Below are 27,020 nucleotides of genomic sequence, written 5' to 3' on the forward strand. Positions count from 1 at the left end.
AAGCAGCGCCGAGACATAACTGACAAGCTGCCAGAGCTGCACTTTGGCTCGGGTTTGAAGAACAGCGAGCGCGACAGCCGAGTCTGGGACAGAGAAACCCCGGCGAGGGACGGGAGGAGCGCGGCAACGTAATCTCTCCCCGGCTCTCACCCAGTAACGTCAGGCCTCATTTTCACTGTTGTATGGCGGTGAGAAGAGAAAAAAAAAAAAAAAAAAAAAAACTAAAACAAAAAAACAAAACTAAAACTAAATCGCTAGATCTTCTGAGGGGGAAAACTGTCACAGCTACAAAACTCTGAAGCTTGTTCAGCTCATGTTATGAAATCAAAAATATATTGATTCATTAAGCATCAAGAATTTAAAGGAGTTCGGTTTTAATCTGGCAGAAGCACCAATTACACAGTGTGAGGAGCGTCGGGGCCTCAGACTGACGTGCTGAGAGGGAAGCAGGGCGTGAAGCCGGAGCGGTTACACCTCAGCCTGCTGAGTCGCTGCTGCAGTTATCTTGTCACCGCTTCACAGAGTGAATCGCGCCAAAACAGAAATACCATTTGCCATCCCATCTGAAGTCTCCACCCGCATGTCGTTTCAAACCGCCATGCAAAATAAAACTCACAGCCAAACAACCAGGTTCAGTACATATATATAAATACTAGCAGTCAACAGTTTGGACTCAGCCTATGAATTGAATGTCTTTTCTTTCATTCTCATGAGTATTGACATTGCATCAAAACTACGTATGAACACACATTGAATCACGGAGGAAACAAAGTGAAAAACAACTCAAAGACGTTTTGTATTGAAATTCTTGAAAATAGCCTCCTTTCATGAAAAGCAAAGTTATTTAATGTGTTTTTCTTTGCTTGCATGACATTTATCTTGCTCAGTATCTGTCTGCAGTGGAGAAAGTTGTAAAGATAAAAAAAAAAAAAAAGGCATAGGGCGTGTCCAAACTTTTGCCTGGTAGTGCATATTAAGTGCACCTCCTCCACGACTCATTTCAACATTTCAATGAACTCAACTGTCGTCTACGTTCATTTCAAATTACCGGGGCTATTCTACATTTCGTGTTTAACATTTTGGACGTACAGTATTATTCAAACCCCCCTCCAGTGTCATCCCTTTGAACCACAGGTGTGATAGCAGAGCTCTGCTCACACCTGGCCAGTCGCTCAGGTGTGAGCAGAGCTCTGCCGCCCACCTGCTCGGCTACTCACCGCTGTTGCCGCAGTCGGCGCAGGAGATGAGCTCCTCCGGCCTCTTGTCGCGGTTCTGCTCCTTGGTCCCCAGGCAGAAGCTGCAGATGGGGATGGGCTCCGCCACCGGCTGGAAGGTCAGGGTGGGGTGGGGGTGGAGAGAGGGAGAGAGAAAGTCGAGGATGTCAGTCGGCTTTAACGGCATAAACTGTGCACATGTCGCACAAGTGTGTGTGTGTGTGTGTGTGTGTATTACAAGTGTGCGACGGGCTGAAAGCTGCACAGACTCCCCAGCAGCAGAAGCCTGACGCTGATAAAGAGACGGTGCAGCGAGCGAGCTTGCATAATTCATGTGACGTGTCATGTTAGCGTGTCTCAGCGGACCCCTGCGTGCTTTAATCACACGCTGGATCAAAGAGGTTTTTTTTTCTTCTTCTTCTTCCCTCAGGTTGTGCGAACCAACCACGTGACACTTGACCCCGGAAATGAGCCGCGTTCTGTGGGAACCGAGTGAATATTTCAGCAGGTCGTCGGAAAATATAAAACACGCAAAAACAGACAGCATCAGGCTGTGTGCAGCTCGCAAACACAACACGGCAACAGCACCGACAGACAAGTCGTCCCTTCGGGCCAATAAGGCTGAAGCACCGCAGGTGCACTGGGTTCACACGCAGGTGCGAAGCGGAAGACGAGGCCGCCATCATATTGGACGGCAGATCCAGAGGATCCGGCAGATCCGGCAGAGAGCAGATCCAGTTTCCTGCTGCAACCGGATCCAGACTGGACCACAGCCACTATTCCACAATACATCTGTGTAAACACGTGTGGACACGTGTGCAGTGTTGTGTTGGTTCACAGGTAATATGGACAAGTTCAAAGTTCCCTTCACAGATTTTATAAAGAAAAAGCACCGATCATTCAAAATTCTTTCTTCCTTCACTGGAGTCATAGAACGTTCATATGAAGGTGTACAAGAAGGATCAGGGCCACAAGAAGAGAAAAAAAAACATTCCAGGAAGGAGATTTTTATTCAAGTTTTCATTTCGAAGTTGAAATTTTGTAAACAAAGTCAAAATTCACAAACTTTATTCTCAGATTGGAAAACTTGAATAAAACATTCTATCTTATTTTTTTTCTCTTCTTGTGGCCCTCATCCTCTTCCAAAGGTGCATTGCTCACTGCTGTTCAGTTCAGTTCATCCATCGTCAATGCATTCATGAACGCCACTCTTTTTTCCCCGTGCACGCACAACACAGCGTATATATTTATAGATACACACACACTCACAGATATTTGCTGCAGACCTTCACCAACATGTTTGACATTTGCAGCGGAAAAAGCGGCTCCACTGATCTGAGATCAAGGAGCAAGTGGTGCAGCTGCGGCGGCTGGAAGGACCTCAAACGAATCCAAAAGGACACGTTGCAAAAGAAAAAAGCAGAACTCCGTCAAATGTATCACAGGGCGGCTTCATTCAAAAAGAAAAAAAAAAACTAATCAAGTTCAGAGGCCGAGAGTCCTGCCTTGCGGGGAGCGTGTTCATCCAAGAGGCAGGAAGCTCCGCTCGGGGCCGCTGTCCTCGCTCTGAATTATGGGGCGGTGAAAAGAGCTGCGGGGGTCCGCGGCGGAAGACGCCGACTCTGCAGAGACATCTGCCGCCCGTCTGCTCCGAGATGGGAGGCGACCCGGCCTCTGAAGCCAGAGAAGAACGGCTCCGCTCGTCAAGACGAGCAACAGACAGTGGCAAGGAGCTGCAGCGGCCCGGGAGAAAGGTGCACAGCACAGCACAGCACAGCACAGCACAGCACAGCACAGCACAGCACAGCGGGGGACAACTTCAATCTTCACTGGACTGTTTTGTAACAAGGTGCAATAAAGAGGCCGCAGCGAACGCACTGCGTTTAAGAAGCACGTTTGCTTCTCAGAGCGCTTGAGACATCGATCGCCCCCCGTTAAAAGAAAAATGGCAAAGGACTTTGCTTTTGCTCCCGAGACTTTAGTTGCAGCACTGACGCGGTGGACGACTGGCGCCACCTGCAGTTCAGGAACTCTCCCCCCCGCCCCCAAGTGGACAGTTGATTTGACGAGAATGACGTCGCTTTCTGCTGTCTTGCTTGCTTTGGGGAACAGAATTGAACTCCCCACAGAGGCACCAGCTGGGTTTCCATGACCCCTTGGATTAACCAAAACCAAAACATGGCAATAAAAAAGTGGTGATGGAAACGAAAGCTCAACTTGGAAAAACCTCTCAAATACGGCCAAAAGGTTTTGACGCTCTCACGAGGTGGTTTCCAGACGCATCCATGTCGATGGATATCACAAAAGTGTCAAGGAAACACTTTTTTTTCACACCGACACGTCAGCGGACGTGACGTACGGGGTCACGTGACCAGCTCACTGACCAGTGAAAATGCCGTATTAACGATTGGACGGAGGAGGAGACGGCATAACAACCATCACAACCATTCCTGACAGCGAACAACATCGCAATGCAGATTTATCGCAAAATGTTTTGTCCCTCCGTCCTCCCCGCGGCGGCGTCTCACGGGACCAGACTTTGACTGTGCACTTCACAACATTCAACAGAAACGCCTGTAAAGTGCAATTACACCTTGTCGAAAGTTTTTTTTTTTTTTTTTTTTAGAAATCTCGCTTTTATTTTGCGAAAAAAAACTGTGATGGAAACGCTGCTAGTGTTAATATCCACACAGCTGCTGTCACAGCCTCCTATTAAATATCAGGCCAAGAAGATAAAATAAACACCTTTAAACAGGGGGGAATTTTAACGGCACTCTGCAGACGGAATGCAGAGTCAACATTTATGAGAGACTCGCACTTTCGGCGATTAGCAACCTAATAATATTTCAGCGGAGGTGCAACGACAGAGCCACAGACGGGGTGGGGGGGTGGGGGGGAAGTGAGGGAGGGGCGTCGCAGGTTCCTCTGCAGGACGCCGCTGCACACGCACACAGCTGCAGAGAGCCGGTCAGGCAGCAGGTCCCGGCAGGGAGGAGACAGGGACAAGAGCGTGATTTATTGGGTTCATTTCCTTGGAAGTCGAGCTGCTTTCTACACACACACACACACACACACACACACACACACACACACACACACACACACACACACACACACACACACACACACACACACACACACACACACACACACACACACACACACACACACACACACACCAGTGCAGGGACAGGGAGGGGGGAGGGAGAGACAAAAGGTGTGGAGCCAGAGAGGAATGAGGTAAACAGAGCGGGGAGGCTTGTAAAGGAAGAGAAGGGACGACAGGAGGGAGATTAGCAGAGACGTGCAGGCCAGCGAGAGGCAGATAGAGTCGTACCGCTGGAAAACAAGCAACACAAGACAACACAAAGACACACGTGCGGGCCCTCTGCACAATTTCACACTTTGAGAGGCGAGTAAAGCGGATAACGCGGCACAATTCCTAAATCAGCCCGTCTCCTTTCCGTCTTTAAAATTGCTCATATGATCCGAGGGCGCGGCTAAAAATAGCACCTTTGGCCTGTAAAACAAAGCAGCAACAGTGTCGGCGAGCAGGAAGTGGAGCCAGTGAGAGGACGACAAGAGAAGAAGGAAGAAGGGAAAGGGGGGAAAAAAGGATCTAGACGAGGAAGACGGTGAAGGAAAGGAGGAAGAGTGTGCAAAACCAACACCTCCATCATCCCGGGCGGCTAACCCCGTCCTGCCAGGAGGGGGCACCGAGGGTCACGCAGCTGACCTGGCCAGGCCCCCAGACTCCAAGATGGCTCCCAGTCATTTGAATGGAGTTTCTCACCCAGCAGCGCAGAAGCCAAAAAGGTTTTTGACTTCCGCGCCAATGGGCTCATAGAGCAATGCGCAGTAGAAACACATCCCGTCATCTGTAACTCACATGTCTATCTATTTGGCCAATCAGGACGATCCTGGAGAAGGTCACTTCCAGACACGTCACGGGACGCAGCCAATCAGAAGGAGCTGAGACACAGCAGCGCGTACGACCTGGTGACATCATGCTGGGAATAAACTCTGTTCTGATGATTTTCTGGCCTTCAACATTTTTTTTTTTTTACGGCTTAAAGACCATTAGTGAAAAATCTACAATAGAAAGATTTGCTATGAATCGCGTTTCAGGTCACAGTCGACCTGCCAGCCATTTTAAAGGCCTTTGCGCTCTGTGGGAAAAATGCTTTTTGGGCCCACGGGATTTCTTTTTTTTGATGCAGTACCTCAAGTGGCCACTGGGGGAAAACCAATCGGTGCGTAGCCATATTGCCAGTCCGGTATCCAGTTCTTATAATACATCCATGGTGTGTACATCACTGGCTGGCTGCAATTGTAAATTAATCCCCGGAAGATACTTTAGGAAAAGAAAAAAAAAAGAAAAAAAAAAAAGGCGAGCTAATCCTCCCTTCACCGCAGGGATGTTTGGAACAGAGATGCACAATCCTCACTTTTCTCCCCAGAGCTGCCTCTCCTCCTCTCCTCTCCCCTCCTCTCTCCTCCTGCTCGCTCACTGCCGCCTCGGGAAATTTCTCTCATCCGCAGTTGAGTGTCACGGCCGACATTTGACTTAAGATGTGTGTGTGTGTATGCACGGGTGTGTTTGTGTGTCTATTTAAAGACCGTGTGTTCCTGCCTTGACATGTGCGCCCCCCCCCCACTCCTCCTCCAACTGAAGAGATATTTTTGGGAACAAAATGCTGCTGTGAGCCAAACAGACACGCCTTGTGGCGACTGTTAACAGGCTGCACACACACACACAGACACAGACACAGACACACACACACACACACACACACAGACACACACGCACGCACGCACGCACAACAGGCCCTGCAGCACGATCAACACAACAACGGGTCAGAGTCGGGAGTCCTGCCCACCTGCGCTCGGTGAAGCACCCGTGCACGGCCACAACGCAACATCTGTCTTTAGTCCTGAACGAGTGTCGTTTGTGCGACACTTTGTGCGACACTTTGTGCGACACTTTGTGCGACACTTTGTGCAGGATGAGCAGAGGCTACAGAGCAACTGGTGGAGTCTCAGGACCCACATGTTGCCCCCCCATCGCAAAGTCACAACCGTGATTTATTCTGCAGTCCACAAATTTATTCCACAAAAAAAAAAAAAAAACAAAAGCAAAAAAACACTTCCTGTCATATTTAGTAAATAAATTATTGAAATTACTGAATTGAATGTCGTGCAAAATAAACACCCAACATTTTCTTTATAAATACTTGCATAAAAATTTTTTTTAAAAAAAACATCCGATCAAAACGTCTCCTCGACCCACTTTGGGGTCGCGACCCACCAGTTGAGAAACAATGTTTCAGAGAGACGAATGTAAAAAGTGTGTAGAACTGCACTGTTTCAGGGATCCATCAACCATTTGTTTTGCAACATACAGGAGAGTGGCGAGGGTCCAATCACCTGCTCCCACCCTGCCGGGTCATGTGACGGCTGGATGAGCAGCATCGCGACACTGCCCAGGCCGGTCGTCGTCATCGGCGCACAACAGCAAACTTGGCCGACAATAACGGCGGAAGCGGCAAAGCCAACTTCCTGTTGTTTCCGCAAAAAAACAGCTGACAAACAAACACACGCTCTGTGTGTTCGGACGGCGCCCACTGGTCGCACAGCGGTTCTGACACACACCGGACGGGACAAACTCCCGCCTCGTCAGCGCTTCCGGAGCTTTTCCCACGACGTCTCCTGAAGTTTGTCACTGGCAAAGCCAGGCAGCGCCAGGCCAGGCAGCGCCAGGCCACTGCCAGTCCGTCGGGTCACAGTCGCACCGCTTCTCGGCTCCTCCGGTCCGACTGCAAGCGAGCCTGAACCAAGGAGTGTGAGAGTGAGGCGGGAATGTGGTGATGGTGGGTGGCGAGCGAGAGAGGGCGAGCGGGGGAGGGGGAGGGATTAGAGGCAATGAGAGGAAAGGCATCGCGGCCGTCCTTGTCTTGGCTCAAGTCAAGGTTCTCATTAACATGGAGGCCCTCTCACACACACACACACACACACACACACACACACACACACACACACACACACACACACACACACACACACACACACACACACACACACACACACACACACACACACACACACAGTGTCAAGACTCCAGGCCTGCTGCTGTGTGGCCTCGCAGGGAGCAGAGGAAGAGGAGGAGGAAACAGCGTTTCCTGGCCACCTCCAGCCTGGACCGTGTGTGTGTGTCGCACCACTAACCCGCCCATGAACTGCTCCACATTGTGTCCCACAGAACACGCTGGCGGCTGCGTTGACGACGCAAAACGCTCCCGTTTCAAGAGAGTGGAGGTCAACCTGGCAGCTAAAAAAAAAAAAAAAAAAAATGCCTCGTCAAAAGCGAGCCGAGGTCTGGTCCACACGACAGCTGTCCCGCCCCCCCCCCCGGCTGGCTGGCTGGCTGGCTGGTGAGGTCAGCAGGGGCCTGGTGCAGCGGTCGCCCTCCCTGCAGCTGATGCTGCTTCCACAAGCTGCGTTTCCCATGAGGAGGTCCACCTCATGAGAGCGTCAAGACCTTTTAGCCACATCTGAGAGGTTTCTCCAAGTTCGGTGCTTTCCATCACCTGTTCTTTCATTGCCATATTTAGGTTTGGCGCAATTCTAGGGGTGATAGAAACGCAGCTTCCATCTCTTCCACCGAACAATATTCTTCACCTTGACTTCCAACAGCTGGTTCTCCTCCTTTACGTCCTCTCATCCACAGCATGGCGCTTTGTTGCAGGTCCAATCTACCGACAAAACCAACATCGCTAATCCACTTCAGCCACTTGATGGAAACGCACTCACCGCTCCTCCTCCACCTCCTCCTCTTCCATCTTTTGTTGATCCTTCAAAAGGCCTGGCGTCGCATTGGGTCTGAAACCGGTCTAACCCCCAATTTACGCCAAAAGCATCTCACACCAAACGCGTTTCTGAGTGGCGGCGTCCGGCACGGCGGCTCCATCGGTTCACGCAAGGATCGCAAGATGGCGCGACAACCCAGGTACAAAACTCTCTTGCCCGTCCCAACTGTGTTTCAAGTATCGCTGTGTGTAAATAATAATAATAAACCAAACTGCTGGTATCATATACAATGTAGGTCTTTAAAATTTACCTGCATTTTGTTCATCATAGTGTCGGATTTAAAATGAAATCTGCTTTTCTGTATGACAGCCAGGCTCAACAGTGCTGTAGCCGATACGTCACGCTAGGGCTGGACGATAATTCGATAACGATATATATATATAACGATATAGATATAGATATATATATATATATATATATATATATATATATATATATATATATATATATATATATATATATATCGATAGACGTATGCTGCGGTAGGAAAAAAAGGGGTCGATGAAAGGTTTGATAGAAAGAGTTCCACTTCCTTTTTCATCATAGCCAATCATGTAGCTTAATATTACGGTCATTTCTTCCTCCAACCAATCGCAAACACAGACCCAGGTATGCTCCGTCACCAAGCCCCGCCCCTCTCAAACCACAACAGCGAGCACATGTAGAAAGATGCCGCAGCAAGGAGAGGCGGAGGAAATCGTCCCGAAAAAAGGTTTCAGTAGCTCACTAGCACGGCAATATTTTGGCTTTTTCAAGTCCGGCAGGGAATCAGTGCAAAATGAGCTGTTATCCGTTTCTTTCTACGCCACAACGTCGGACCTCTGGTCGACTCGCACGTTCGAGCCCTATCTCAGCCTCTTTTAAAAAATAAAATAAAAATAATAATAATAAAAAAAATTCAGTTGTGTTTAAAAAAAAAGGTGGTTAAATAAAAGTTTGAATTTGAATTCAGTGCTCGTGTGTTCTTTATTAAAAGTCGGTCATGAAGTAATAGTATAAAACATTCATCGCTGCAATTAAAATATTTAAATTTTTTTAAGATAATTATCGATATCGATCAATATGATTTTTTTTATATATCGATATGCTTTTTTTCTATATCGTCCAGCCCTACGTCACGCTGACGTTTCACAGTTAAAATACAGCGCATATAAAACCCAAAATGCATCTCAACCGGATCCACTCAGTGATTTCCTGTCTGAACGATTCTACCTGCTGCGATGGGCGACGCAGACCATAATAATAATAAACGGCCGCGTATTTCACCAGAGCGCCGCCGCTGGTCGTGCGACTGCACCGCATACGCGCCGCAAATGCTTTGGCTGCGAATTGGGGGTAATGATGGCAAAGACCTCATTGTTCAGCGGCCGCATCACCTTGAGAAACTTTATTAAAATAAAAAAAAAAGGGGGTGGGCGGGGGGGGGGGTTCCTTTCTCCCGGCCTGAACCTCGTCCACTGATACAGTCACGGAGGTTCGGAGGCTGCACACGCTGTAATCTGCCCGTGTCATTTCATTCGCTGTACCGCGGAGAGTAACGGAGGGAGCGAGAGAGGCCGAGGCTGGGAAAAAGTTCATTCCAATTTGTGTGAATTGACCCTTTTAGGCAATAGGCGGCGGGCGTTTTTATTTATTTATTTATTTTTCCTATTTCTCCGCTGGTGAGCGGCGCTAAATGTCAAACTGGAAGGCAGTCTCGCAGCGTGAGTTCGAGCCGCTGCCATCGGAGAGTGGAAGCAGCCTTTTCCGCTTTGGCCACTAATAACGGATCAACTCGGTGGTGGGGGGCGGGGGGGGGGGGGGGCGGGGCGGGCAGTGTGCCGGCAAAATGGAAACAGCCTGTCAAGCAAGTGGAGAGCAGAAAGAACAAGTGGGAAATAAATAAATAAATAAAAGGGATCCGTCCAAAACAATTTCAGGGACAAGACAACGGAGCCCAGAAAGTCCATTTAACGGCACCCCAAAGTCTTTTTCTGGCACTTCTGCGGTGATGCGCTGGTTTTTCATCCACGGCGAAACTCACACAAACCTCTCCAGTGTTGGAGGAAAACACAGTGCAACACAACCGCAGTAGTAGCAGCAGCGAGGGGAGCGACGCAAGGAGGGGGAGCCGGGGGGGGGGAGGGGAGGGGGGATCGGGTTGCACCCAAGGCGCATTATCGATTTCCGAGGGCAGTTTTTGTATTCACAGTCTGCTGAGTGATGATACTGGATGTGCTCACCTTGAGCTCGCAAACACAGAGGGAGAGAGAGAGAGAGAGAGAGAGAGAGAGAGAGAGAGAGAGAGAGAGAGAGAGAGAGAGAGAGAGAGAGAGAGACAGACAGACAGACAGACAGACAGAGAGAGACAATGTGTGTGCGATGTTAGAGACTGATTAGGGTTGTTCCAACTGGGACAAAGTTGGATGAATTACAGAGGATAAACATATCCATTACGCTCCACTAATATCCTACTGGCTGAAGTGGGTTCCTGGGATGACGTGGAGGGGGGGGGGGCCGTCTCCCCTTCTGAAAGACAAAGAACCGGCTGGCGGCCAGGAGGAGCGCTTCCACAGCGCCGGCGCTCCGCCGGACTGAAGAGGACGAGGCACATCCGGGGGTGTGTGTGTGTGTGTGTGTGTGTGTGTGTGTGTGTGTGTGTGGGAGGGGTGTGGGGGGACATTATCAAGACTGGAGAGCATTGAGTTTGAGACCAGACCGAGACTTTATAGATATATATAAAAAGAAAAATAACAACAAAGGTGGAGGTGAGGGGTGTTACCAAACAGAGCCAAAGACAGCACTAGAGCTGCTTCCTACAATAAAACCAGCAGCAATGTGCAGACATGCACAAATGCAACAGTGGTTCCATCGCTGGCTGGCCGCTCCGAAGACGCCACTCGTGTTGCAGGACCCGAGACAAAAGCAAACAAGACGTTCTCAGGCTGGTTTGGCAAGAGGAACCGACTGTTGGTGTCGAGTCCAGTAGGTTGGGCGGTGCAGGGCTCCCTGAAGCCAGCAGCTTCAGCAGGTCACTGCTGGACCGTCTGCTGGGGGGGTCAGTGGGACATTGTGGAGGGAGAAGGGCACAAGTGTGACACAATTCACCTGCCAAAAAAAGGGTCTGTGTGTGTGTGTGTGTGTGTGTGTGTGTGGCAGAGGTTTCTCACATGCCCTCACTGTGACACTGCACATCGACACGGAGAACTCTGGTTCACCCCACTCCAGCTGTTGGACAGAGGGCAACTACAGGGCACTGAGATTGCTGCCGCTATTACGATGAGGTGAGCGTCTCTGACACACACACACACACACACACACACACACACACTCTCTGACACACACGCACGCACAGAGAAAGACATCCCCACACGCCGATATAGGCACAAAAGCTCAGCGTCGAGCCCATCCCACCTAATGGCCGTAGCTTCATAGCGCTAACGGGCGCTTGGGGAGGCAATGAGGTTTGCCATCCATATATCCATGACCCCTGGTTGACTCCACTCCCCCATTCACCTCCCCCCTCGTGACCTGGCAATGGTACCCCATTAGGGTGAGACAGGGGCGGAGGGGTGAGACAGAAATAGGGGGCTGGGACGGCGTTTGAACGGAGCGCTGCGACACAAATGCCACCGCCATGAGTACACAAATCTCCCCGCAAACGAGGTCAAAGCCGGTGCTCCGTCGTTTGTTTTGATTTCTCCCCCTCTCACCCCCCCACCCCCGACCCCACCCCACCTTCACTCACACGCTCATAACTGCTGGCAATCATGCGGCGCAATGAGGCAACGATGCCTCAGACGAGGTGCAGCGGAGAGTCGGGGAGGGGAGGAGGAGGGAAGCCATCATGCAAAGCCTGTGCACGGATACGAGGCCCGTGCACAGGCTTTAACCCGTGTCAGGCAGGCGAGGACGTGCACGCGGTTGCCTCCGTGCACGTGCCTCGTGGTCGAGAGATGCACGGGGGCGTTATCACTACAGGAAGGAGTGTGAACGAGGCACGTGCGACTGACTGCCAGACCCAAATGTCAACTTCCTCACTGCAGCAGCAGCGGCAGCGGCAGCAGCAGCAGCGGCGGCGGCATCTTCGTCCTCACGCTTCATCGAGCCTCCAGAAGACACTCGCAAACAAAGTTTCCTGTTTACAGCCGCACTTTAATTTATGATATTTCCAGTCCAGTTCCTCCTCCGGTGCAGAGGGATGCAGTATATTTTCCTTTCAAGGAAAAATCTGTCGGCACTCAAATTAATTGTGTAAAAGCGACGAGTTCCAACTTTTACGCCGGTCTAGGTTGCAGGGGAAATCTAATTACCGAGAGCAGAAACAATGTTTTTACAATTAAGCGCACGCCGCTTGGCTGTGTGTGTGTGTGTGTTAAGTGTTGTGTGTGAGTCAATGAGTAGCTGAGTCAAAGATGGAGGGAATGAGAGAGAGGGAGGGAAGGAGGGAGGGAGGGGGGGGGGGGGTCGATTACTGGGCTTCTTAGGAGGTGGACAATCTGCAGCCAAGCAGGTCACTGTGTTAGAAGCTCCCTTGAGTGTAAGCCTGGTCTACTGTGTGTACAAACACCCTGACCTGATGAGTGTGTGTGTGTGTGTGTGTGTGAGACTACAAACGCTCTGACCTGTGTGTAGCTGAGCAGCCTGACACACAAACACCCACGCATGGCAGATAAAGCCATGAGCCAGTCAAAACAGGGCTTCCAGCCCGTGTGGTGTCTACCTGATCCACTTCCTGGCTGATGACTCGCCTGATAGCGTATCCAACCAGGAGCCACCACACAAGCAGATTACAACTGTGCAAAAACTCCTGCCAGGCTAAAAGCAGGCTGCTTTAAAGAGCCTCAAATAGAAGCCACGAGGTTCTGTGGATTCTTTTGTGGTTTAGCACAAATTAGAATACAATTTTGTTTGAGAAACGCTTTAAAAGTATTCAGCTTCTGTAATGACGGCTGCATATTGCACACTTGATATCCGCTCTCTATAATTACATTCAATTAGACATTCAGGGCAACAACTGTCAAAGCTGTTCCGTGCGTGTTCGGTGCATCCTGGCTGGTTTTCGTAATGTTCTTAAAGCGTTCCACTGGTTTATGTCACGCAGTCGGTTATAATGGGACTTCAGTGCAAAAAAGAAAGAGTCGTGACCCCAAACTTTTTGAACGTGTGCACATTAGCAGTCAAAGGTCTGGACTCACCCTAGGAATTTAGTGTCTTTTCTTTAATTCTCATGACTATTGACATTGCAGCTTCTCACTGAAGGCGTCAAAACTACGTATGAACACACACTGAATTACGGAGGACACAATAAAAGTGTGAAATAGCTCAAACACGTTTGGTATTTCAATTCTTTAAAATAGCCTCCTTTCATTAAAAGCATATTTAGAGTTATTGAAGGTGTTTTTCTGTGCTGCATAATGACATAAATCTCGCTCATATATTTGATGTCTTCAGTATCTATCTGCAGTGTAGAAAGATGTAAAGACAATAAAATAAAATAAAATAAAAACTGCATGAGAAGGTGCGTCCAAAAAGTTTTGACTGGTCATGCATGTCTTGATATTTTTGCGTCCGTGTGTGTGTGTGTACACTTGTCGGTAGCCCTTGGATGCAGAGGGCAACAGCCGGCTGCTCCCTCTGATCGGGTTACAGAAGTGGGTGTGTTCCCTCTCCCCGCTGTCGCCTGCATGTCTGCCTCTCCCCTCTTTCTTCTCTCTCCCTCCCTGGTTCCACACACAGGCCTGCCGCTTGCGTCATCCCGGCCTCTTCCTCTGGCTCGGCTACAGACCACCTCTCCCTCACTCGTCTGCCCGTCCCTCTCTTCCTCCCCGCTGCTGACCGGGTGCAGCAGCCCTGCAGCTGGTCCAGGCTCCCTGCGGGAGGCCCGGCAGCTATGTGACTCCCTCGCCAGACTTCCTGCTCTGGCCCATGAGCTGCACGCTCAGCATCACTCACACGCACCTGGACATGGCTGATGATGTTCGGGCAAAATAACAAGGAAAATAAATGTCCATAACGAAAACTCAAGTCTCAAACAAAAAAAAAAGAAAAAAAGAAACAAAGGCAACAACTTGTGCATCTGCCTGCTCTTAAAATGTTGAGCTGACCTTGTTGCTTCTCTGCAATATCTGCCACAAAAACCACAACAGTGACTCTGTGTGTGTGTGTGTGTGTGTGTGTGTGTGTGTGTGTGTGTGTGTGTGTGTGTGTGTGTGTGAGAGAGTTTTTTTTTTCTCAGAGTGGATCACTTAATTAAGCTGCTGTACTTACAGCCTAGAAAGCCTTAATCAACCTGGACGTCGGAGGGAAAAAGCAGAGCTGGCGTCTCTAGCCACAACAGACTGGATGTGGACAGTCAGTGTTTCTCAGACAGTCAGGAACTTTGCTTGTGGTGGCGGTGGTGACAAGTGAACGAGGAGCAGACTGTTTGGGCGCCTGAAGCCTGGAATCGCTCCCTACGCAGGTAGCAATGACGATGGTTAACGGCTCCATGTTTGTCTTCTCAATTCATTTCATATAAACCATCAGTTTGTTCACCCAATTACCACAGTTTGCAGGCTGCTCTGGGGCTGTGGAACTGGCAGCTCAGCAGGGAGAATAGCAAAGTGTGCTTACTTGCTCCGAGAGAGTTACATCAACGTAAAGAGTCTGGGGACGGCGGGGAAGAAAGAGAAGTGTAGGCAACATGTTTGATGCATAGCCCACATTTTCTACTGTACACCTGGCGATGGCAAACAGACAGAAAAATCTATCTGTGCCAGGTCAGTGCGTGGGAAACACCGACAATTCTGGTGTAACACGTGTAATTTAAGCAGAATTAGTGTTGAAAGTGTGAAAAATAATTTGAAAAACAGGAAAAATAAGCTGTGAGTGGCTTGAAAAAGGTTCAAACTCCTGAGGAGGTCTCAGGAGAGCAGTGGACAACACAACATTTGAGTGGGAATGTTACCTTGTCTTTCTCGTGGGGCAACAAGCGGACCGGCGGCAGCGAATCCAGAGACACCGTCCCGGTCCCGTCCTCCAGCAAGCCGCCGCAGCGGCTGGCCAGCTGGAAGAGCGGCCCCTGCTTGACCACGCGTCCGTGGGCCACCGCCCTCTTCAGGGCCACCCTCAGCTGCTGGTGGAAGATGCCGGGTCCCATGGAGCCGCTACCCGACAGGTAGGCCGCGACGTCAGCCTGGCACTTGAGAAAGCGTTCGATGTTCTTCAAGCCGGAGCCGCCGGGCTCGTGCAGCCCCTCCAGCGCTCGCTTGATCAACTTGTTCCAGTCCAGTCCCGGTTTCTTCACCGAGTGGGAGTGGGAGCTGCAACCGTGTCCTCCGGAGCTGCCGCCTCCTTTACTCAACTTGGGCGGAACCAAGCGGCCTGGGTTCTCGGGGTCCTTGTAGGAGTTGAGACCCTTGTTGGTGACCTTGAGGATGGTGCCATCCTTCACGCTCAGCTCCAACTGCTCCAGAACCGTTTTGCGGTCCAGGCCGTGCGACATGGAGACGGCATTGCAAATGCGCTCCTCCGACGGTCGCTGCTTCTGCTTCTTCACCTTCTTGATGGCCTCTAGGATCCATTGGGTGTACATCGGGTTGGCCAGTTTCACCATGGCTGTGGTCGGAGCAGGTGCAGCGGCCCTGAGGCCTTACTGCAATGACCACACACGCGCACGCACGGGAAAACAAAAGACCGGAGATCGGTTAGCCAAGGAAACACCTGGCCTGCGCCGGAGCGCCGCCGCCTCCTTGTCTACGCCCTCTGCCCGCTGACTATCCCTTGTCCTGGGGTCGTACAGAGAGTCCCTCTGAAACCGAGTATGAGCAGCACGGTAAAGAGCAGCTGACCATAGCACAAACCCCTTGAGATGACCCTTCACCTGGTAAGATGCAGTCTACCCACCACCCGCTCCCAGCCAGGTGAAGGTCCCTGGCGTGAAGCAGGGTGGAGCAGAGACCGTAGCAGGTGTAACGGCGACGTGTACAAGGTGCTGTAGAACCACCGGCGGGGGCAAAAGGGGCTTTTCTCAAAAACTGTGTATCCCCCCCCCTCCACGTGTATGAGTTGATGCAGGTCTCCAGTCAGTTAGTCAGTGTGGAACTAAACAATTATCAACGTTGTAGAAAGTGGGCACAGTCTCCAGCATGGGAAAGTTGTGTTTACATCACTGATGGGAGGTCAACAGAACTTGCGGTTCTGTGTTGTGTAAAATTCCACAAGGTGTTTCCTCTTCTTTACGTCTCTCTCTCTTACTGTCTCTCTTTCAGCTGTCAGGCCTTCTCGACACCTGAGGACAGAACCAATGTCGTTCCCCAGGAGAACAGCCGGGACAGTCGCCTCGCTGCCTTACTGGACTCTGTTGGCCGAGGATCCCTACAGGAAAGGACGAGAACACCGAGTCAGGAGATGCGGGAACAATTCATACAACATGAAGGAAAAAAGCGCGGCACCAAAGTGGCGGTAAGGCAAAATATATGACATAGATAAGGGGTCACCATCTTTTTGAACCCAGGAGCTACTTCATGAGTTCTGAGTCATGTGAAGGGCAACCAGTTTGCTACACTCTACTGAAATAACAAACTTTCTCAGTTACATGTTATTATTGTTATTGTTAATGATACTGATCTATGTAAGGCAGCAATGGTTTACCACACCTTGTCCTGGCACAGATAAATAAAACTATCACGTGGCTTCATGGTTAACAACAAAGCTGAATATGAAAAAGGGAAATGAGCTGTGGTTGTAATCAAGCTTGCTGCTCTGACAAGACTTCACTGACAGAAACGATGAGGGCTTGCCACATGGATCGCCACAAAAAAAAGCACAACAACGAGTTCCATTGACAAAAAAAAAAACATACAGACTCTCGCAACACATCGGTTGAGCATTAAGGTGTAAACACAAACAGAAGAGGTCCAATAGCACGCTGACCACGGGGTTGAGAGGGGGGGTTGCTAACGTAAACACCATGCAGTCAAAACACAGACTGATAGCAAACATTAGCCAGCGGGGCTAGGTCGAAAAAGAGCAATCACGGCGAACCAATTCAGTGTCCGAGCAGTTGAACTAGTCTAGAGCGGGACCGGTTCCGACCTATTCATCTCAAACCAGAGAGCCGGGGATGGAAAACCAGGCTTCCCGCTAACAGCTGTTGTTTAGCGAGCTAACGCTGGTGGCTAACTGACGAGCTAACGTTACGACCGTGTCACTAACGTTGCCCGCTAACACGGAACGTAAACAGCAGCAAACGGGGGCGAGACTCGCTGCTAAAGGCTACATAAAGCCAACATTTCCCCCCACCGGAACGACGTTTCAGTGAAGAGATGGCGGGCAAATAGCTCACAGCACAATAACACGGCGATGTGAATGGGATTTTGACAATAACGTGAGAGCGGGGCCTTGTTTAAAAAAAACAAACCCACAAAAACCCACAAAAAAATCGGCACAATGCGAGTGGCAGACGGCCATCTCAGCTAGCAGGCTCGCACGGAGAATAAGGGGCAGCAGAGCGGTGGCTGGTGCGGCACTCACTGCACACCGCGCGGCCTTCCCGCCTCAGACGACGTCGGAGGTGGCGGTAGCGAGAGGAGCCTTCGCCCGCTCCACCTTGGTTAAGGCGCCCTCCCACGTAGCGCAAGAGCCTACGGTGCGGTGAAGACAAGGCCGCTGGAGCGGAGCAGGCTAGGCCTCGGCTCCGACCCTCCTCCTCCTCCTCTTTCGCTATCCCCCCGCACCCACCCACCTCCGCGGTCACCATCCCCTCCGTTGCCCCGCTCTCCCTCGCTGCCTCTCGCGGTTCTCCTCACCCCCACCCCCCCTCCCCCGAAAGCCCGAGCTGGTGCTGCCGCTGCCGGGAAGCTCGGGGTAAAATACAAAAAAGGAGTTAAAAAAAAAAAAAAACCGCGCGCCAACCGAGAGCCAGGCCGCCCTCCCTCGCCGCGCCCGACTTCCGCCGCTACTCACCGGGATTTCGTGTCGAGGTGGCGACGGTGGGGCGCCGGAACCGTGCAGAACGGAGACAACAACAAGGCTGAAAATGCAGCCGCGGACCAGGGGCTCCAGAGCCGACGCCATCTTTGAGCGAAACAGGAGCACGGCTGGTGGGGGAGGGGGGAACACTGAACCGTCAGGCAAGGACCAAGGGACCGTCTGCGTGGTGCGAGGCCAACATCCAGGGGAAGAAAAATCCACCGCAAGGCGCGCAGGGGCGGCGGCGCTGTTGCTATGAGAGAGAGGGTGTGTGTGTGCGCGCGCGCGTGTGTGTGTGTGTGTGTGTAGCGCATGAAATGGAAGAAAGGGACAGATGGTGGTGCTAGTGCTGGAGGTGGTGTGTGTGTGTATGTGAGTGTGTGTGTGTGTGTGTGTGTGTGTGTGTGTGTGTGTGTGTGTGTGTCGGGGGGTGGAGGGGTGTAGGAAAAGAGAGGGTGTAAGTGTTCTATTCTCCGCTGTGCCACAGCTACACAGAGGGAGGCTTTAAGGGAGCGTCTGCATTTTGCCCAGCGGTTGTAAAAAAGAAAAAAAAGGAGAGAAGAAGAAAAAGGCTAAAGCCAATGAACGTGCTCGAACGTTAGAGGGTATTTAAAGATCAAAGTGAGACACAACCCTCCACACTGCAGTGTTTTACAGCAGCTGGCTGCCCTGCGAGTGAGAGAGCGAGCTCCAGAAGTGCGAGGCGACACGCGCGCGCGTGCCCAGACCGCCGCGATGCTGATGGGGCTCCTCAGGACTGTCACAGCGCATCTCTAAGCATGTTATTATCCGTCCCTGCAGAGGACTTAATGCAGTTTCTCCTTAGACCGTAAAAAAAACCCCAGATCTTTCCACCGCCGATAATAATCATGTAAGCTGTCAGCAGTGCTTGTGTGTACAGCAGAGGAGTTCCAAAGTTTCCCTTCTAATTAATATCTAGAGGGGAGAGTAAACGAGCAGGGCATATTAAAAAAAATAATAATAATACAAAAATAAAGGAGGCATTGAAAGTCAGAGTAAATACTCAGTAGTTCAAGTCTAACCCACATGGGATGGTTTCCCAGGTTGTTGGTACTTTAATCTTCAAAGTGTTAAAACAAAAAAGTCAAAAATTACAAGTGTTCAAAGATCAATTCAAAATCAGCCGTGGCTCCCAAAGCACGGCAGGCTTCTTTTTCCTTTCAGGACTTCATATGTTTTCAACTGCATTTAATCTTGTTTGGTTGATAGTTCAAATAAAATTACAACCATCCCTTGGGGAGCAGGTGTGAGCAACTTCAGGTGCCTCGCCTGGATAGTGCTGTCTTGTTGTTTTAACACCATCGACGAACTTCAGTGAAATAATGTTATTTATTAATTCATACTGTCCGGAAAAGTGTTTTTTTTTCTTCCTCACTTTGGCCAGCGTAGCGAATCTTCGATGGCTGTGTCAGAAGTCTGGCAGCAATTGCTGGGTTTTTTTTTTCTTTTTTTCTTTTTTTTTACTGCAGGGGCCAACGCCGAGAGCTCCCTGGGTGGAAATTAAATTATCTGCAGCTTCGTGTAGGATGGTGTGTACAGGAGTCTCTCCTCAGAGACAGATTATAAAGTGTCTTGAAGGGAGCAATTAGACCCCGGCGTCTCCCATGTTAGAGGTGTCTTATGAGAGGCTGAGCCGCTGTCGGCGCGGCTGCGATCAAATAAAAACGGCGAAGGTCACACTTTACTCGCTGTTTGTCTTGCACTTCTTCGGGGACGGATAAATCACGCGGCGGCGACTCGGCACTAATTACAATTAACGGCGGCGTTATTGCACAGATGAGCAGTGCAAGACGTTAACACACTAATGACAGCGTGAGCGCGCCTCCACCATACTGCACCAGTGTGTACAGTAGGGCCTGCAAACAGATGGACGGGACTCGGGAGAAGATTGCGCCGCATCCATCGTTCCCGGCCATGAATAAATGATGCGCTGTGGCGCGAAGCACTGCAGAGGCCGCGTGGAGCCGCCGTGCACGCAGCACCGTAAACAAACTAGCCTGTGGTGTTGATTAAGTGGAGAGGGGAGTTGTTTCTCTGTAATTATAATCAAATTATATTGATTTTCATTAAATATACAGGAGGGGGGGGGGGGGACAATATAAAGACGTTAAAGATTCCATTATGCAAAATTCAATCAGACAGCGGTGTGTGTGTGTGTGTGTGTGTGTGTGTGTGTGTCCTGTCAGTGAAACCCCTCCCAGATATAAGAAAAGGTTGTCCTTTACATGATGATTGATTGCTCAACTCTTCACAGAGGGTGTGCAAAATCAGCCCTTTGTGATGTCAGAAAGTGGGCGGAGAACTCCCCCAGGTCAGTCACGGAAAAGACTGCCCCTCCGCCACACCGCCTTGTTTTGGTCCCTTTCCAAACATTCAAATCAGTTTCAAGGAGAGGATGCAAACAGAGGGCTAACTACTGGTTTCAGCCAAGAAAGTGGTTTGTTGCTTCATAAATGAACGTCAATGAATTAATTAAGTGGCAAAAGAATCACTCCGTTGCATAAGTTGCCAAAAGGAAGTTTGCTTGCCTCAATATCAGAAATATCTTTTCAAAAAATAACAGAATGAAAAATTTGCAGTGCATTAACACAATTTCCAAATCATCAGTTTCTACCCAAATTCCACCAAAATGTCTCTCTTTCTCTTCACACTTTTTTTTTTAAAATAGTGGTATACTTAGAGTTAAACTTTGGCTTGCCGTCCTCAGTCTCTGTCTCCTGTCTGTGGTGGAGGGAAGGAGACAATAATCCTTAGCTTCCTTTTATCCCCCTAATCCCTCCTTTTCACAAATTCCTATTCTCTGAGCATCCACCTGCTCGGGGCCCTGAGCCGCCTGCAAGCTGCACCAGTGTCCACCTGCCCCATGTGACTCTGTCACACACACACGCACACACACATACACACACACACGCACACACACACACATGCACACACACGCACACACACACACACACACACACACACACACACACACACACACACACACATCTTGTCCACCTGATGCACAGCAGCACCTCCTGCTCTCCGGGCCTGCTGGTGCTCACTCTGCTTCCTGTCCCAGCTCTACAAACTCAACCATTGCCAAACACAGTGAACATATGACATCCTGCATTAAAAAGAAATAACAACGCTTAAATAAAACAAGGCATGAATCATGCATGCATCACAACCGTTATTGTTATTGTTGTTTGTCTTTTTTTGTTGCCTGATATTTCAGTCGAACCGGGCTTGTTCCCTCTGGAGCTGTGAGCAGATTGAAGTGCACTTTAAATAAGATCTGATTGATTGCCTGTTAAGTTGTAGTACTGAGGGGGCGATGTTTGAATGTTGAGTGTAGCTGAGGGGACTGTTTTCCGGGTAAACAAGGCCACTTGACGCAAGACTAAAAATAGTCGCAAGGATGCAGAGATATGAGGCGTCCTGATATTACACGTGTGATGCAACCTCATGGTTTGGAAACATGTCCTAACCATAGACCTCCATCTTGCTGAGCTCCAACCCAACAGCTTTCCTCGTCGGTCTTGGTATCGCAGGACCAATCAGCAGCTTTTAGGGAGACAAACGCAGGAAGCCAGGAGCTATAGAGCGAGCGGCCTGAGAAGGTCACAGTAAATAGCAAACAAGGGAAATACAGGAAGTGAGTCTAAGCCCAGGCTGTTGCTAAAAGGATTAGCATAAAGGCTGTGGTAGCTGCTGTTTTATCAGAACTGCAAGGCAAAGAGCGGCGCTGTAGGGTTTCCTTGGAGGAAAAGATGTTTTTGCTTTACTCCCCGACTAGTGTTGTAGTCAAGACGGCACCAACCAAGACTTATCAAGACATTATCAAGAGAGCATTGAGATCAAGACAAGGCCGAGACATCTGGGGTTCAAGACCAAGACCAGAACAAGACTTCATATATCAAAGAAACATGTACTGTATATATAGAATAACAACAACTCAACAACAACTCCGCACTCTGATACCACCTTCCAAACACCTGTCAGGTCCAACACATCCTCTTGTTGCAAGAATCTTGCTGTAAACAGAGGGCTAAATACGATGTTTTCTGCCTGGATGTCGAAAGAGAACCACCTGCTGTCAGCCACCTACCAGTTAGCACTCTGTTTTCTAATAATAACAATAATAATAATAATAATACTGGATGGGATTTATATAGCACTTTTCTAGGCACTCAAAGCACTTTGCTTTACATTGAACCCATTATTCATTCACACCACATTGACACTGGTGGTGGTGGAGCTACATGTGTAGCCACAGCTGCCCTGGGGGGGGGGGGGGGGGGTGGTGGTGGCAGACTGACGGGAAGCATGGCAGCCAATCTGCACCAACCTGACCCTCTGACCACCACCCAATATCCACACTCACATTGGTACGAGGCAATATGGGTTCAGTGTCTTGGCCCAAGGACACAACAACAGACTGGGATGGAGTGGGATTTGAACCGCCAACCCGCTCTACCCCCTGTGCTACAGTCAGTCACACCAGTTTATGGGTGCATAAAAGCATCACGGGGAAGAAATAAAACACACACGCTGTGTTGTGTGGGGCAGCACTTAAAAGAGGACGGCTGGAACAAACCTGATCGTAAACAAGACATTTCCTAATCCCAAAAGTGACTCAGCTGGAGGACTTCACTGGATGCCCCTCCCACTTTTCCGGCACATCGGGAGGAAACACGACTCCCGAGTGCAGCTGTGTGTGTGAACCAGCCAGCCAGCCAACCAGCCAGCCAGCCAGCCAGCGAGCAGCTCCTGATACGTGCCACCACAGTTTCCAGGCCTCATTTCTGAGTTCCTGTTTTCACGGCCGCTGACTGGAGTTCCTGCTCTGGCTGTCTGTCTGTCCGTCTGTCCCCCACTTGCTTTGCTTTTTCATTTTTTTCTCAGTCCGTGTGAAACTGGCGAGCTTCCTGCTGTGGCTGGCCTCCTGCCAGATCCCCCCCAAACCCCAGCCACTTGTCCAACCCCCTCCACCCCTCCATCCTGAGAGCAGCTCAGACGCACAAACGGAAATTTCCAGGGCCTGTGGACCCCCCCCGCCCCCCACCTCTCCCCTCCCCAACCCCCTGTCCCACCCTGTCCGCTGACCCGCCATCGTAAACCCCTCCTCCCACCCTGCCTTCAATCCACTGCCACTGGCCGCAGTGGGGAGGTGAAGTGCAGCTTGCTGGCGCTGAGAGAAGACACCCCCTCCACCACCACCACCACCCTACTCCACCCGACCCGACCCCCACCACCACCCCCAGGCCTCCCCGTCTGGCATCTTCCCTCCTTGAGCTAAGAGCAGAAGAGCTCCAGAGGGCTGCACAGAACACTGGCTAGAAGGAAGGTGGGGAGGGAGGGAGTTGGGGCGGAGGTGGTGGAGGGTCGGGGGGGGGGGGGGTCGTTCTCTATGACCAATTGACTGTCCCGCCACCTCCAAAGTGCCCTAAAGTGTGAGAGGGCTTGGAGGCTTGGCGCGGCGCGGCGTCCGCTCCTCTGTGGAAGTGCAGTAGAGAGGAGGAGGAGGAGGAGGAGGAGGAGGAGGAGGAAGCCGGGAAGTCAGCTGTCCTCAGGGTAAATAATAATAATAACGATGGTGATAATAAAACCACGCCTCCTTCCACCCTAGTTGTTAAAGTCTCGCCAGAGAGTTTCACCTTGACACCGAGAGGTCAAGAGAGGAGACGAGCTGAGCCACAGTCGGCAAAAAAGCAACAAAGATTAATTCAATATTTACTCAACAAAGAGGGAAATAAAAAAGTAAAAATACCTCAAATTCTTCTTGGGACAGAGGGGGAAATTCACTGAAAGCCTTTTCTGAATAATAAGAGTCTCTCTGAACGCAGATCATGCTTGATTATTGATATATTATTACTATTATTTTAAAACATCAAGAGAGACAGTGAAACTTTGGGTTTAACTGTCATGACAATTAAAGAGGTTCTGACGACCGAGCTTGGAATTTAACCACACAGCACTGTCACACTTTGAACTGCGTAAAAGGATTTTTGATTTATTTCTTTATTATTTTATTTAATTCCTAATTCTAAAAAACATTCTCATCACACACCACCTCGTAACTCCTTCTGAGGTTCCAATCTCTGTGAGTTTTCAAAGCAGGATGCACCGCAGACAACAATGCTGCCTACAGAACATGCACATGCACACACATAAACACACACACGCATAGAACACACACACATTCCTGTGGGCCTGGCGTGGTGGTGGCGTTGGAGGGAGCTTAACCTCTGGAGCTCTGCAGGCTGTTTATTGTCTTCGTCCCCTTGGCTCAGTCCCTCCAAATTGCAGCCCTCACCCCGACCTCCCCCCTCTAACGACACATAGTAAACATCAAGACCCTCTCAATCAATCCCAGAAAGACCCTTCAACCACCCCTCCGCCTTTCCTTCCTCTCAAAAAAAGAGTTATTGCTTAATGGACAACGTATGATGGTTTAAAGTGATTCCATCAATATGAGCTTCAGTTTATGATAAAAGCCCCTTGACTTTGCAGTCGTTTACATTAATGGCGGCACTTTCAGATTAGTGCCGGGTGGAAAAAATAAAGTCCACTGCCCAAATTGCATTATGGAGGTTGTAATCGTCTGCGCCGCTGTTGTTGTGTAAACTGCAGGCTAATGGTTCAATACGGCTCTTTAATTGAATAATTAAAGTCCTCGTCGGCGTGTGGATGAGCGCGTTTGTCTCCCCCCTGTGCCGGCGAGGGGCAACTGATGGGAGTGCGTTATGTAATCCCTGCTGATGCTGCTGCTGGTGTCGATTAAAACAGATCAGATCAGATCAAGGCAGCCGACCGCCTTCAACTGTGGCCAACACAAACTGAAGGCATCGTGTCAACGGCTGTTTGAACGACTGACTCAGCACAGAGGGCAAAGGTTAAACGGGAAAGGAAATTGTAAAATAAAAAGTGTGATTGGGCCGAATCGTTTATGAATGGGACCGCTTCAACCCGACTTTTCCCTATAAAGAAGAGTGAATCTGGAACTTCCCTCTATGAGCTCTGACAAGTGAAGCAGAACCACTGCGTCCAGCCAGACGCTGTTGGTGAACTTCCCTCTCTGGGGTCACCAGTCTGTGGAAGCCCAACTCAAGGGCCCCGAGGCTGCGAGTCCCTTCCTGACCCCTCCGAATCAACACATGGCCCCCCCACAGCAAGGTGGGTCCTCAATAACAGCCCAACACCTGCTCATCCATCACGGCTGACGTGTCGCTTCTCAGGTGGCGTGGGGTGTGGGCGCTCATCGGGTCACCTATGGGCTGATTCTGGGCCTGGGGCCTTTGTTCTCCCTGTGTCTGCGTGCGTTCTCTCCAGGTTCTGCAGATTAATTGTTTTCGAGGGATTTTCGGGCCTTTAGTTAAGTCCATGACTTAAAAACAGCCTTCTTGGGCCGCGTGATCTTTTTGCCGGCAGTTCCTAGAGTGACCACTGGAAAGAGATCGCAAGGCCACCACATTGCCTGTCTGGTATCCAGCTCTTCTAATACACCCATGTTTGATACTGCTGTTCTCCCCTGAGAAACAAGCTGGAGCTGTGGAGAAGCATCACGATGGTGTTGCCGCATTGAAACGCCAGCCAGTCAAACGGCTCTTCTTCATTTTTCCCGCCATTTCTTTCCCCCCTCAGATCCACCGTGCGGAGAGAGAAGCGCCGCTCCTTCCTCTTCAGGCATTCAGATGCACTTCTTGTCTTCCAGTTTCCATGGCAGTCTGCCTCCGCCCCTCTGGAGACGTGATATTGATGATTGTGGCTCCGCCGACTCCTCCGCCTGCCAAGCTGCGAGCAGCGCACCAGCACTCGTTTAGACGACAAGATGAGGATCTGAACCGTCGTTTAAAGAGCTAATCCCACTACGACGCAGTGTGCGTGTGTGTGTATTCTCTCTTTTATTGCAGGGAGCGTACTCCATTCTCACCCCCCCCCCTCCCTCTCCTCTTTTTCATGCAACAGGCTGAGGAAAAGAGGGGAAACACCCTGGACAGGTCACCAGCGCTGTTGCACAATGCGGCGAGTTGAAAAACGGGGCCGAGCGCACGCCCACACCCACAGGGAATGCATGTGTTTCCTGGAATGTGGAGAGAGAGAAAGAGAGAAAGAGAGAGAGAGAGAGAGAGAGAGAGAGAGGGAGAGGGGAGGGGGGCAGATTCAAAGACTGCGGGACGCCTTCGCAACATGTGGTGTGTGTTTGGACTGCGTTGGGTGTAAAAGCTGCAAAACCCAGCAGAAATGCAAAATGCAGCCGAGTGCCGCACATTCTGCAGAGTGTAACCAGGATGATCAATATGAAGCACACCTTCATATTTTAAGGATCTGTTTGGCTTTTATATGTGGAGATATCACTATTATTATTTTATAATTCTTTCTCTCTTTTTCTTTTCTTTTTTAAAAGCATTCCTGTCTGATTCCTATTTGGGAACCGTGCTGTTGCTTTCCCCCCCTTTCTGCTCTGCAAAGACAAACGACTAGAGAGTAAAACAGATTTTTCTACAGGATAGAAAATTCATCTCTCATGAGTATTTAAATTTACCAATAAAAATCAAAATCTAAACAGCACACAAATGATGCCACAACCCTGAAATAATTCTCATCAGGTCTTCAGATTTTGTAAAACTCGCCTTGTCTGTCCATAGGTGGCTCAGTAAACAGACACTCAAACTGCCACAGAGGACTATAGAACAGCTTTGTTTTGGCAGAAAATCCATCTGACAGGTCAACACCCCCCAACCCCCCCACTCACGGGCAGGACATTGCATCGTGCACGTCTGATTTACTCACTCGCTATTCTGGGTTTTGAGTCAAAAAGAAACGCAAAGGCCTTAAAAACAAATCTGCCAGCCGCAAGTCAAACGGGTTCAGACTTGCTCGGATTCTTCTGCGTGTCCTGCAGGGAACATCAGCTCCTCCTTCCACCGCCGGCCCCGCTCAGGCCACCAGGGGGCCGTTTCCTCGGGAGCCGGAGCCCGTGGTGACAGGAGCAGGCGGCAC

General features: G+C 50.2%; 1 protein-coding gene across 3 annotated transcripts in view; it reads right to left on the reverse strand.

The window, feature by feature from the left end:
- kat6a (K(lysine) acetyltransferase 6A) overlaps nucleotides 1–18,629 on the reverse strand; it is a 35,050-nt gene extending 16,421 nt beyond the window's left edge. For 2 of the 3 annotated variants that reach the window (XM_076048297.1, XM_076048294.1), the window contains exons 1-3: nucleotides 18,009–18,629; nucleotides 15,010–16,418; nucleotides 1,218–1,326 (exon numbers count right to left, since the gene is read on the reverse strand). In XM_076048297.1, coding sequence (XP_075904412.1) covers nucleotides 1,218–1,326; nucleotides 15,010–15,657 — 757 coding nt within the window. In that variant the 5' untranslated portion in view covers nucleotides 15,658–16,418; nucleotides 18,009–18,629. Of the gene's footprint in view, nucleotides 1–1,217; nucleotides 1,327–15,009; nucleotides 16,419–17,576; nucleotides 17,757–18,008 lie in introns of those variants that run through there. The other variant, XM_076048295.1, reaches the window with a different exon arrangement.
- Between the last annotated feature and the right edge of the window lie 8,391 nt (nucleotides 18,630–27,020).

Source organism: Nelusetta ayraudi, unplaced genomic scaffold (genome assembly GCF_046127955.1).
Source record: "Nelusetta ayraudi isolate G7.1 ecotype Tasmania unplaced genomic scaffold, CSIRO-AGI_Nayr_v1 ptg000098l, whole genome shotgun sequence".
Taxonomy (NCBI): Eukaryota; Metazoa; Chordata; class Actinopteri; order Tetraodontiformes; family Monacanthidae; genus Nelusetta; species Nelusetta ayraudi.